The 13,531-nt window shown below is 36.0% G+C and overlaps 1 protein-coding gene across 5 annotated transcripts in view; it reads left to right on the plus strand.

The window, feature by feature from the left end:
- The window catches only part of S100PBP (S100P binding protein), a 37,961-nt gene that overhangs the window by 10,488 nt on the left and 13,942 nt on the right, over positions 1-13,531 (plus strand). For all 5 annotated transcript variants that reach the window (XM_012765378.3, XM_012765380.3, XM_012765382.3 and 2 more), the window contains one exon: positions 161-264. In XM_012765378.3, the coding sequence (XP_012620832.1) occupies positions 161-264 (104 nt within the window). The remainder of the gene's footprint in view (positions 1-160; positions 265-13,531) is intronic.

A 13,531-nucleotide genomic window follows, 5' to 3' on the forward strand; every position in this document is an offset into this window, starting at 1 on the left:
CATATTATGTGACTAAGACTATATGCTGTGTCTGAATCTTAAAGAAAATTTTACCTCTGAAACTTAGTTGTTCTAATCAATCAGCAGTATATGACTTCCAAAGCATTATACTCATGGTTTTAATGGACTGTTTTTCCTCCTCTGGTTTGCTTTGTTTAAGGACTGATGTTCAGACGTTTTCACAATCAAATCTAGAACAGCAGAAGCAAATTTATCTCAGGAGTGTCATTGCTCATATAGAAGACCCAGTGGACTCTAACAAAGGTAACATGGTAACCCAAGAATGGGACATGTGATGGGACTTCTTTCCAGTGTAATGTAGCTTAAACTGGGAGATTTTGAATTTTCTTAAATTGGTGAGAAAGATAACTTCCTTACCTATAGATTTTCACTTCAAGGGATTGCTCCTTACCTATACATTTTCATTTCAAGGGATTGCCTAACTAGATAATCTTTAGTTTGTCTAACCAGTATTATAGAGGGATCTAAGCATATTATACCCGTACATGAAAAGTGCTTACGTATGGTTGAAGGCTGTAACTTAGACCTGTACGTTTTTGCTGGTGATTTTTTTGTTTGAAATATAATAGAAGTGGATGATCAGGTGCTGCTTATTAATCATCATTATTTTTAATTTGAAATTATTTATTTTTCCTGTTGCCATCAACATTTAAATGTAAGAAGCAGACATTATAACACCATCCTGTATTTTGGTTTTTGAATAAAAGCTCTTGAAACATTTGACTTATGTTCCAGATCCTTCAAGCTGCATTCTCCCTACTCCATTAGAAACTGTTGCAAACCCAAGTGGCTAGATTCTTTCTCCAGCCCTCAGGAGACTACAGTCCATGTTATAGTTCAGCCTAAACTATTGGCTGATGGGAAAATTCCTAAAGGGAAACTTGTGGGCAGAGCTAAAAGTGCAGAGGTTAGAAAGGTTTTGTAATGATAAAAGAATTCCTTCTTAGAAAGATAACTCCATTTTCTGTCATCTTTAGCTTTCCATATTCATTAAGCAAACTTTCTTGAGTACTTTCAGTTGTGCTAGAATTGAAGATTAGGAATTGGAAACAAAGAGAAATGAGATAGGGCTTTAGCCCTCTGGGAATTCATAGTCTAGAGAAGGAGAAGATAATTACACCACAATATTGATTAGTGCTCTAATAGAATTACATATAAGTGCAGTAGGAGCAGAGAAGGAGCCCTTCTACTTATGCTTGGGAAGAGTGCAAAATGGAGAAGGAGAATACCTTAGGTAGGTTCCACAGAGAAGATAATTAGTTTAATTACTCTAAGATCTACTGTGAATCACTTTGGTGGCTTTTAGAAATTTTGATCCTTCTGCAGAGGAGACTCCTCTTTCTTTTGATAAATTCTGAATTATTTAGTAGTTTTTTCTTGTTTGTTTTATAAGACTATGAGTGAAAGGTTTAGAACCCTGAGACATCAGTCAGAAGAATTTTTATTCCAGATCCTTTTATTTTTTACTCAGGATTTCATTAAGTAGTCAGATATTACTCTTAGTGGTTTCTCAGCCCTCTGTGAGATCCCTTTGCTTGAACTATTTTAGATCTGGCAGAAGTAGCGACACCCTTCCCTGTGTACACCACCTCCTCCCCCAGGTTTTATTAGAGGGGCAGATTTAAAAGAAATTTATCTGTGTTCAAGCTCTGTGGAAGAGGCCTACTCACTGCTTTTCTTTCCATGAGTGAATTTCCCTTTTTTATATCCTAGGGAGTTGACACTGATGATATCAAGTTAAATGTTTGCTTTCTTATTTGGGGCATTTAAAGAAAATTTCTTTAGAAAAGCAAAGAGTGGCTGTTCACATTACAGCATCTTTTCTAACCTCTTCCCCATTCAGCATTTCTTCTCCCAATATTACCACAACAATCCCTTAAGGAACAACTAGAATAACTACTATGATGGAAAGGCAGCATACTTTAGTGATTGGGAAAATAAAGCCTAGTCTAGATATGGGGTTCATATCTTGGCACTACTGCTTACTTGCTAGGTAAGTCATTAAAAGGTCATTTATAAAATGGGGATAATAATGAAGTTAGCTTACGTGAAAGTTATATATGTAAGTACAAGTATATTATGTAGAATAGTACCTAGCTCTAGCAAGTAACATTTATTGAATACTTACTATTATTAGCAAGAAAGTATATCTTTTCATACTGAAGTTATTTTTTATAGGTAAAATCATGTGATATCTGGTGTTTCTTTTTAAATCGCAAAAAAACCCTGGAAAATTAGATGAAACACCTTTGACAAAATGTTGATAAATGAAGCTGAGTGATGAGTACATGAGGGTTCATTATACTGTTCTGTACTTTTGCATATATTTGAAATTTTCCATAATAAAAGGTTGTTTTTTAAAAAGTGCATCTTTAGGGCATTCCTTTTTTGACAGCTAAGGATTTTTTCTTTTTTGAAGGGACAGAGTCTCACTCTGTTGCCCAACTAGAGCACCGTGGCGTCAGCCTAGCTCACAACAACCTCAAACTCCTGGGCTCAAGTGATCCTCTTGCCTCAGCTCCCGAGTAGCTGGGACTACAGGTGTGTACCACCACACCTGGCTAATTTTTACTATTTTTAATAGAGATGGGTTATCACTCTTGCTCAGGCTATCTCAAACTCCTGAGCTCAAGTGATCCTCGTGCCTCGGCCTCCCAGAGTGCTGGGATTATGGGCATGAGCCATCATACTCGGCTGACAGCTAAGGATTTTCAACATCATCAGTTATTCTAAAAATTTCACAGGCCTCTGCCTTTCTTCTGTCTTCCAGAAATTTAGTGTAATGTTAAGTTTTTGCATTACTTCTCATTGCCTGGTATTGATATATCCAAAATGTTAAGATTTTTATATATCATACTGTAAAGGAGAGAGTGTTGTATTCTTCATCTTTCATTTATATGTGAATTACGATACAGCCAGAAGCAAAAAGGTGAGTGTCACTGGGTGCTGTGGCTCCCACCTGTAGTCCTAGCTTTTTGGGAGGCCGAGGCAGGTGGATAGCTGCAGCTCAGCGGTTCTGCACCAGCCTGAGCACAGTGAGACCCCATCTCTCTCTTAAAAAAAATTTTTGGCCGGGCGCGGTGGCTCATGCCTGTAATCCTAGCTCTCTGGGAGGCTGAGGCGGGCGGATTGCTCGAGGTCAGGAGTTCGAAACCAGCCTGAGCAAGAGTGAGACCCCGTCTCTATTATAAATAGAAAGAAATTAATTGGCCAACTAATATATATAGAAAAAATCAGCCGGGCATGGTAGTGCATGCCTGTAGTCCCAGCTACTTGGGAGGCTGAGGCAGGAGGATTGCTTGAGCCCCGGAGTTTGAGGTTGCTGTGAGCTAGGCTGATGCCACGGCACTCACTCTAGCCTGGGCAATAAAGTGAGACTCTGTCTCAAAAAAAAAAAAAATTTTAGAAGACCAAAAAAAAAATGGGGGGGGGAGCATAGTGCCTTTTATACTCCTTTTTTTTTTGAGATGTTTAGTGTTAATTCACCTTGAAAAAGTGTAATTCCTCAGGTTCTTATTAGAGAAATTAGTAGGGAGTAAATTCAAATGTAGTTCTTGCCGGTTCAGTTTGAATTCTGTCCATTGGGTTAGTCATCTCCTTGCACTTTATCAAAAATGTGTATGTCATTGATATAGGACATAACAAAATAAATCATCCTTCAACTCCCTTATTCTAATATAGGTATCATTTCTTTGGTTTAATGTCACTTGGATTTTTAATAACATTTGCAAAGAAATACCAACCACTTCCTTTCTGGTATCCCAGCAGTGGAAAACTCTGTGGAATTATAAGTTCTTAGAGTAGAAAGGGACCATTAAGCTCTTCTCTTTAATCTCCTAACACGTAAATCTGTCTATATATCTTTGCCAAGTGACCATTTAGCCTTTGCTTAGAGTTCTAATAATGTAAAACTCATTACCTCATGAGGGTGGGTCATTCATTACTTGGAAAATTCTGATTGTTTATAAAGTCATGCCTTACATTGAGCCAATCTTGGCTTCCCTGTAATTCTTAGTTCTGTCCTCTAGGATCTCAAAAAATAATTTTCTCTCTGTTTCATTTTTAATTATTTCAAATATTAGAAATAATGATCCTGTCTCCTATAAAGAAAAAAATGGAAATCAACTATAAATCCACCCTGCCACCTAAAAATAACAATATTAACATTTAGATGATTATCTTTCTTACAAGGTAGAATATAAGCAGGGAAATTACATACTAGTAGTTTGTAATCTGCTTTCTTTTTACTTAATGTATTTTAAGGACCTTTCCATGTTAAATATTTCAAATTAAGATTTTTTAATGATTATGAAGTGTTCTGTTATATAATTTATTCCATCTTGGTTAATTAGGTTATGTCCCTTTTCATTAGTAATGCTTCGGTGAACATTCTGGTCAATAAATATTTATGTGCGACTCTTATTTCTATAGGATGAATCCCTAGAAATGTCATTGCTGGGTAAAGTATATAAATATTTTAAAAACTTTTGTTACATATTACCAGATTGTCCTGCCCAAAGAAATTCTATTAATTTTTATCACCAATTTGATAGGTAAATTTTAATATATGTTGTTGTTGGTTTTTTTTAGGTTGAATTTGCATCCCAATAATATATGTTGTTTTAATAATTAGTGAGGTTAAACATTTTTATGTTTATTGGCAGTTTATATTTAATCATAATTTTAAAAAGTCATCTAATACCTAGTCAATGTTCCAGTTTCTGTAGTTATCCCCAAAATGTCTTTGTAACTTTGTTCCAATAGCATCTAATCAAGATTCACATGTTTAGTTATTGTCTCCTTAATCTCTTTTAATTTAGGTCACTTATTTTATAGATTATCCCATATTCTGAATTTTTTTTGATTGTTTCCTATGGTGTCATCTAATTTGTTCCTCCATTCTGTATATTTCCTGTAAACTGGAAGTTGGGTCTAGAGACAGGATTAGATTCATCTTAAGAATTTTTGGCAGGAATAATTCATAGGTACTATTGTATATTCATCGTGTATCAGATTAGGAGGCATATATGAGACCTAATGATGTGTTGTTCCACTAATAGTGTTACTAAATTTGTTAAGGTTTTAACTGCCATATTTTTCCATTGTAAGGTACATCTTCCTCTTTGTAATTGGTAAATCATCTGTGGGGTGATCCTTTGGTACCATGTGAATATCCTGTTCCCCAACAACTAACTCCTTATATGTTTTCTTATTTTTTTTTATAGAGATATATTGCCCAGGCTGGTCTTGAACTCCTGGGCTAAAGCAATCCTCCTGCCTTGGCCTCCCAAAGTGCTGGGATTATAGGCATGAGCCACCACCACTGGCTGGATTTTTAAAAATCAATATGTTATAATCAATTATAGTTAGTTACTATTCTTTCTGATGCTCAGTTTGTCTCAGATTTGACCAATGGAAGCTCTTTCAAGCTGGCTTGTTCCTTTTGACATGACTGCATTAATCTTTTTTTTTTAAATTGTGGTTAAAAAAACATTAATTTTACTATCTTAATTTTTAAGTACATAGTTCAGTAGTGTTATGTATACATTGTTGTGAAACATAGCTCAGAAATTTTTCATCTTACAAGTCTGAAACTCCATACCCATTAAACAACTCCCCTTTTCTTACTTGCCTAGTCTCTCATAACCACCATTCTACTTGAGTTTTTATGGATTTAACTACTTTAGATACCTCATAGAAGAGGAAGCATAGAGGAATTATCTTTTTGTGACTGGCTTATTTCACTTAGCTTAATGTCTTCAAGGTTCATCCATATTGTAGCATGTGACAGGGTTTCCTTCCTTTTTACGGCTTGTATACTACATTTTGTTTATCCATTCAGCTGCCAATGGATATTTGGGTTGCTTCCACCTCTTGGCTGTTGTGAATAGTGCTGCTATGAATGGGGATCTACAGATACCTCTTTGAGACCCTATTTTCAATTATTTTGGATATATATCCAGAAGTAGGATTGCTGGACCATATGGTGAGTCTATTTTTAATTTTTTGAGGAACCTCCATGCTGTTTTCCACAGCAGTTATACCATTTTACAGTCCCACCAATAGCGCACAGGAGTTCCAATTTCTTCCCATCCTTGCAACATTTGTCACTTCTGGCTTTTTTTCTTATTAGTAGCTATCTTAATGGTTGTTAAATCAGTATTTATTGTTTGTGTTATAACTAAGTAAATATTGTTCACCACAAAGCCAAGTAGTATACTATGGTTTCATTTTCTTTATGAATTATTTGTTTTTCTGGAGTTGTCACTTCTTTTTTTTAACTACAAGCTAATTTATCCTTATTTATTTATTTATGTATTTTTTTACAAATGCAGCTTACATTCTAATTAGTGTTCCCCTCAACCCCTATAAATGCTTAAATGTACCCAGTTATATGTCAGTTCCTTTTAAATTTTTTTCTGGAGACCTTTTTGCTAGAGCCCACTAATCTGCTTCAATCTGTACTGCCTTTTCTTTAACCCTGCTACAGAGCTGTCATCCTAGGATTTCCCCTTGATACTCTCCTGGATTGAATCCTCTCTCTTGGATCCCATTTCTTCCTCTTTCTTCATTTGGTTTTAGTAGAGGACATCCTCTAAGAATTTTGAAGAAAGGAGGTATAGGAGATAAATTTTGGGGGGGTCCCTACATAGCTGAAAATGTCTTTATTCTATTCTTGACTGATAGTTTGGTATAGAATTCTAAATTGAAAATCACTTTTCCTTAGAATTTTGAAGCCATGCATTCAGAGTTGTTAAGAAGTCTGTTATTTTTATTTTTATTTTATTTTATTTTATTTATTTTTTTGACACAGAGTCTCACTTTGTTGCCCAGGCTAGAGTGAGTGCCGTTGCATCAGCCTAGCTCACAGCAACCTCAAACTCCTGGGCTCAAGCAATCCTCCTGCCTCAGCCTCCCAAGTAGCTGGGACTACAAGCATGCACCACCATGCCCGGCTAATTTTTTCTATATATATATTAGTTTGGCCAATTAATTTCTTTCTATTTATAGTAGAGACGGGGTCTCGCCCTTGCTCAGGCTGGTTTTGAACTCCTGACATTGAGCAATCCGCCCGCCTCGGCCTCCCAGAGTGCTAGGATTATAGGCGTGAGCTACTGCGCCCGGCCAAGAAGTCTGTTATTAATTTAATTTTTATTTCTTTGTATGTGACCTGTCTTTTTCTCTCTGGGGAAGTTCTTAGGATTTTCTCTTTATTCATTGTATTCTAAAATTTTTTTTTTTTTTTTTTTTTTTGAGACAGAGTCTCACTTTGTTGCCCAGGCTAGAGTGAGTGCCGTGGCGTCAGCCTAGCTCACAGCAATCTGAAACTCCTGGGCTCAAGCAATCCTCCTGCCTCAGCCTCCCAAGTAGCTGGGACTACAGGCATGTGCCACCATGCCCGGCTAATTTTTTCTATATATGTATTAGTTGGCCAATTAATTTCTTTCTATTTATAGTAGAGACGGGGTCTCACTCTTGCTCAGGCTGGTTTCGAACTCCTGACCTCGAGCAATCCGCCCGCCTCGGCCTCCCAGAGTGCTAGGATTACAGGCGTGAGCCACCGCGCCCGGCCTAAAATTTTGTACTGATTATTGAGATATCTTGGTTTGGGTCTTATTCCCTTCCATTTCTTATACTAGGTACTCAGTGGGCCTTTTAATCTGGGGCATATATCTTTCATACATCTTTAAGAATTTTTTGCATTTTTTTTTCGAAACTGTTTCCTGTCTGTTTTTTCTCTCAGGAATTCTTAATAGTTAGATAGTGATCTTTTGTTTCTCTTTTCTTTCTTTTTATTTTAAGAGACAGGGTCTTGCCACTTTGCCAAAGCTGGCCCAAGTTTCTGGGCTCAAGCAACTCTCCTGCCTTAGCCTGTCCAGTAGCTGGGGTTACAGATGCACACCACTATGCCCATATTCTAACTGCCTTATTTTTTCTTTCCTTGTTCTGCCTCTATCTCTCTTTCTATTTTGGGGGATATTTTCTCAACCTTTTCTTTCTGTCTTTTTAACAACTTCTTTGTTTTTACATTTATGATTTCCAAGAGTTCTTTCCTGTTTTATTTTTCATATCATCTTCTTATTTTATGATTTAATTTCTGTTCTCAGAAGATATTTTTTATTTTTTGAGCTATAATTGATATATAACATGCTATACATATTTTAAGTATACAATTTGTGGAGTTTTGAGATATATATGCATCTATGAAATTATTACCATGATTAAGAAAATAAACATACCAGACCCCAAGGTTTCTTTGTAATTCCTCCCTCCTAACTTTCTTCTGTCCCGTCCAGTCCCCAGGCAACCACTAGTCTACTGTCACTATACATTAGTTTGCATTTTCTAGAGTTTTCTATAAATCGAATCATACAGTCCTTTTTTTGAGCCTGGCTTCTTTTCTCTCAGCATAATTATGTTGAAATTAATCTGTGTTGTTGTATATGTATAAATAGTTTGTTTCTTTTTATTACTGAGTGTTATCCTATTACTATATAGATATATCACATTCATTGTTTATCCATTCACCTATTGATGGGAATTTGGGTTATGTCCAACATTTGGCTACTACAGATAAATCTGTTAGGAACATTCATATGAAAATCTTTTTGTATGGCGGCATGCACCTGTTGTCCCAATTACTTGGGAGGCTGAAGTAGGAGGATTGCTTGAGCCTAGGAGTTTAAGGCTGCAGTGAGCTCTGATTGTACCACTGCACCCCAGCCTGGGCAACAGAGCAAGACTCTGTCTTTAAAAAGAAAAATCTTTGTGCGGATTTGCTTTTATTTCTCTTGAGTAAGTGTCTAGGAGTAAAAATGACTGGGATATATGGTAGGTGTGTGTTTAACTTTTCAAGAAACTGCCAAAGTGGTTATACCATTTTTTTATGTGTTGTTCTTTTATGTTGTTGCTGAGGCAGGGTCTTGCTCTGTTGCCCAGGCTGGATAGAGTACAGTGGCATGATCATGGCTCACTGAATACTGGGCTCAGGAGATCTTCCTGTCTCAGCCTCCTGAATAGGTGGGGCTACAGCACGTACCACCATGCCTACTAATTTTTCTTATATTTTTTAGTGACAGGGGTCTCGCCATATTTCCTAGGCTGGTCTCAAACTCCTGGCCTCAAGCAATCCTTCCAGCTCAACCTCCCAAAGTACTGGGGTTATAGGCATGAGCCACCATGCTCAGCCCCATTTTATATTCTTGCTAGCTGTGTATGAATTGTAGTTGCTTTCATCCTTAGTGGTACTTGATATGGTCAGTATTTTAAATTTCTCTCCCAATTTTTTTTTATTTTGGTAAAATATACATACATATTACCATCTTTTTTTAAACCCCCTCCCCCGCCTTTTCTTAACCATTTGAAAGTATACAGTTCAGTGGTAGAAAGTACATTCATACTGTTGTGCAGCCACATTGCCACCATCCAGTGGAAAAATTTTTGGTCTTCCAGATCTGAAGCTCTATACTCATTAAATAGTAACGGCCATTCCCCTCTGCCCCAAGCCCCTGGGGCAAATATAAAAAAAAAATATATATATATATATATAGAGAGAGAGAGAGACAATGTGTCTGTCACCTGGGCTAGAGTGCAGTGGCACAATCATAGCTGTAACCTTTTTTTTTTTTTTTTTTTTTTTTGAGACAGAGTCTCACTTTGTTGCCTAGGCTAGAGTCAGTGCCATGGCGTCAACCTAGCTCACAGCAACCTCAAACTCCTGGGCTCAAGCAATCCTGCTGCCTCAGCCTCCCAAGTAGCTGGGACTACAGGCATGCGCCACCATGCCTGCCTCTAATTTTTTCTATATATGTTAGTCGGCCAGTTAATTTCTTTCTATTTATAGTAGAGATGTGTTCTCGCTCTTGCTCAGGCTGGTTTCGAACTCCTGACCTCGAGCAATCCACTCACCTTGGCCTCCCAGAGTGCTAGGATTACAGGCATGAGCCACTGCGCCCGCCATAGCTGTAACCTTGAATCCTGTGTTCCAGTGATCCTCCTGTGTCAGCCTCCCACATAGCTAGAACTATAGGCATGCCACCAAGCCCAGCTAATTTTTAAATTTTTTGTAGGGAAGGGGTTTCGATATATTGCCCAGGATGGTCATGAGCTCCCTGCCTCAAACAATCCTCCTGCCTCAGCCTCTCAGAGTGCTGTAATTATAGGCATGAGCCACTGTGCCTGGCCTCTATCTATCACCATTAACTATTATGTTAGTTGTAGGTTTCTCTTGGATATCCTTTATCAGCTTGAGAATATTCCCTCCTTGCCTAGTTACAGTTTGATGAGGGTTTTTATTGGGAATGAATATTGTATTTTGTCAAATACTTATTCTGCATCTATTGAGGTGATCATATAGTTTTTTTGAAAGTCTATTAATATAGATAATTATATTATTTGATTTTCCAATGTTAAACCAATCTTGCATTCCTGGTCTTATTTATTCCCTACTTGGTTTTTGAAGTATTATCCTTGTTATAATATTGTTAAATTTGATTTGCTAAAATTTTGTTAAGAATTTTTACACCTGTATTTATGAAGGATATTGGTCTGTACTTCTCTTGTAATCTTTATCTGGTCTTGGTATCAGAGTGATCCTGACTTGGTATCTCTTTTTGGGTGAGCTTTATAGTTTATGTCTTTCAAGGAATTTGTCCATTTCATCTGAATTGTCAAATTTACTGGCATAAAGTTGATAGCATTCCCTTACTCACCTTTTATTATCTATAAAATCTTAACAATGTCATCTTTCCCTTTCTTGGTGTTGGTTATTTGTACTTTACTCATCTAATCAGTCTGGCTAAAATTTATCAGCATTATTAATCTTCTTTTAAAAACCTCAGCTTTTTTGCTTCCTGATTCTTGGTCAAAAAAAATAAATAAATAAAAACCTCAGCTTTTGTCTTGCTGATTTTCTCTAATTTTTTGTTTTCTTTTTTTTGGGGGGGGCTGCATAGTGAAATAGACTTTGGCTAATTTTTTGTTTTCTATCATTGATTGCTATTCTGATATTTATTAATTTCTTCTTTGGGTTTCATTTGCTAGTTCATTTCTTTTTCTAGTTTCTTTAGATGGTTGCTACAGTCATTGATTTGAAACTTTTCTAATTTATTGAGGGATATTAGGAGCAAGAAAAGATATACTCATGAAGTCAAATTGCTATCTTTATCTGGAAGTATGCCTTGACTTTTTTGTTTAAATCAACATTACTGAGGTATACTTTACATGAAATAAAATGCACCCATTTTAATTTAATTTTCCTTACATTGATATGCTAAAGTTTAGTCACTTGTTCATGGACATTTGGTTTCTAGTTTTTTGCTATATTAATAATAAAACATCTATGAACATTCATATACAGTTTTTTTGTGCATATGTGTGTTTTTATTTATCTAGAGTAAATAATTAGGAGTGGCTCTGGCTAAGGCTGGTCTTGAATTCCTGGCCTCAAGCAATCCTCTCACCTCCCAAAGTGCTAGGATTACAGGTGTGAGCCACCACACCCAGCCAGTTTTCTTGTAATGTTTTCTTCTTGTTTAAATGTCATGGTGGTGCAGGCTTACTAAAAAGAGTTGAAAAAGTATTTTCTTCTCTGTTTTCATAGTTTACATAAGATTGGTATTATTTCTTTCTTAAATAGAATTACCAATGAAGCCATCTGGACCTTTTTTTTTTTTTTTTTTTTTTTGGCAAGTTTTCAAAAAATTACAGATGTAATAGATATAGGGCTTTCAGAATTTCTTTATTGTCTTGGATCCATTTTGATAATTTGTGTCTTTCAAGGAATTTGTCCATTTTGTCTAAGTTGATTAATTTATTGGCATAAAATTATAACATTCCCTTATTATCTTTTAATTACTGTAGGATATATAATGGTATTCACTGTTTCATTCCTAATATTTGTAATTTGTGTCTCTTTTTTTGTCCCCTTAAATAGTATAGCTAGGAGTTATCAATTTTATTGGTTCCTAACGCCCCCACACACCTGTAAGTTTTTAGTTTCACATTTCCATATTGTTTTGGCCATTATGTTTACTGTTTCATTGATTTTTTTTTCACTTATTTCCTTTTATTGCCTTTGGGTTTAATTTCCTCTTGTTTTCTAGCTTTTTAATGTTGGAGCTTAGATCATTGATTTGATTTCCTATTTTCTGTAATCATTTAAAGCCACAGATTTCTCTTTTAAGCACTGCTTAGCCGCATCCCACATATTTTGATATGTTTTCATTTAGTTAAAAGCAACTTCTAATTTACCTTGTGATTTCTTCTTTGGCCTATGAGTTACTTAGAAGTATGCTGTTTAATTTTGAAATAATTGGGAATTTTCAGATTCCCAAATAATATATCCTGTTACCAATTTCTAGTTTCATTCAGTTGTGGTCAGAGCATATCATCTCTATGATTTCAGTCCTTTTAAATAGACTGAGACTTAACTTTATAGCCCATCATATGGTCTTAGTTAATGTTACGGTGCTCTTGAAAAGAATGTATATTCTGGGCCGGGCGTGGTGGCTCACGCCTATAATCCTAGCACTTTGAGAGGTGTAGGCAGGAGATTGCTTGAGTCCCAGAGTTCAAGAACAAAACCCATTCTCTACAGAAATAATGGAAAAATTAACCAAGTATCGTGGCCTGTGCCTGTAGTCCCAGCTACTTGGGAGGTTGAGACAGGAGGATCACTTGAGCACAGGAGTGTAGGTTGCAGTGAGCTTTGAGGAAGCCACTGCACTCTAGCCCTGGTGATAGAGCCAGACCCTGTCTCAAAAAAAAAGGGTATATTCTGATGTTGAGTGGAATGTTCTCTAAATATCATTAAGGTTTTATTGGTTGATGGTGTTCAATTCTAAATCCTTACAGATTTTCTTACTGAAAAGAGGAGTATTCTTATCACCAGTTTTAATTGTATCTTTTTCCTTTTCAGTTCTGTCAGTTTTTGCCTCTTGTATTTTTAAACTCTGCTATTGGATGCATACACATTTAGGAATATTGCATCCTTTTGATAAATTAGCCCCTTTATCATTATGAACTATTTTGTTTTACCCCTAGTCATATTCCTTGTTTTTGAGTCTACTTTGATATAATATAGCCATTCCAGCTTTCTTTTAACCAGTATTTGCACGATATGTTTTTTAATCCTTTTACCTTTGACGTATTTGTGTCTTTATGTTTAAAGTAGATGTCTTGTAGGCAGCATACTGTTGGTAGTTGGATCTTGCTTTTTTTTTTCCAGTCTCACAATCTCAATCTTTTACTTGGAGTGTTAGTCCATTTATATTTAATGTACATCCTATATGGTTAGATTTAAATCTACCATCTTGTTACTTGTTTTCTATTGGTTCTTTGTTTCTTCTGCCATCATTTCCTGGCTATTTATCTGTGAGTTTATTTTAGTATTCCATTTTATCTCCACACTTGAAATAAATATATTACCTATACCCCTTTATCATATTTTCAGTGGTTATCGTAGGGTAGTAGTTCTCAAAGTTTTTGGTCTCAGGACCCATTTAAACTT

This window comes from Microcebus murinus, chromosome 2 (assembly GCF_040939455.1).
Source record: "Microcebus murinus isolate Inina chromosome 2, M.murinus_Inina_mat1.0, whole genome shotgun sequence".
In the NCBI taxonomy this organism is placed as follows: Eukaryota; Metazoa; Chordata; class Mammalia; order Primates; family Cheirogaleidae; genus Microcebus; species Microcebus murinus.